General features: G+C 51.8%; 1 protein-coding gene across 1 annotated transcript; it reads right to left on the bottom strand.

Annotated features, from left to right (window-relative positions):
• Positions 1 to 73: 73 nt before the first annotated feature.
• T265_16357 (hypothetical protein) lies at positions 74 to 292 on the bottom strand (the record flags this gene model as incomplete). Its single annotated transcript, XM_009179976.1, has 1 exon — positions 74 to 292. A coding segment is annotated over one exon (219 nt), but the record flags the coding sequence as incomplete, so codon positions are not given.
• Positions 293 to 330: the final 38 nt, after the last annotated feature.

Raw genomic sequence — 330 nt, 5'->3', positions numbered from 1 at the left:
TGGTTGTAGTGTCCCTTGTTATATCCATGGTACCCTTTGACCTGGATCGTGTTCTCCGAACATTTGGACCAACCTTCTGTTCCACTTGAAGCACATTTGGCGGCGGATCTAAGAAGCTTGCAGCCGTAATGGCAACATTGTTGAAGAAACAATAGCCGCAGGCTTCTGAGTGCATGGCATGATGACCCGGCGGGCGCAGCAAGGCGAAGCCGTTGGCTAAGCGACCGTGAACCACGAGGTTGGCAAGGTGTTTCAAGCTGCCAGCAGCTAAGCAAGAACTTGTCCAGGTAGCCTGGGTATGAGAGATCAAACATTGGCATCAGCTTGACG

The sequence above is a fragment of the Opisthorchis viverrini genome, assembly GCF_000715545.1.
Source record: "Opisthorchis viverrini unplaced genomic scaffold scaffold31236, whole genome shotgun sequence".
Taxonomy (NCBI): domain Eukaryota; kingdom Metazoa; phylum Platyhelminthes; class Trematoda; order Opisthorchiida; family Opisthorchiidae; genus Opisthorchis; species Opisthorchis viverrini.
The sequence above is the reverse complement of the archived record's forward strand: the minus strand, read 5'-3'. Positions and strand labels throughout refer to the sequence as shown.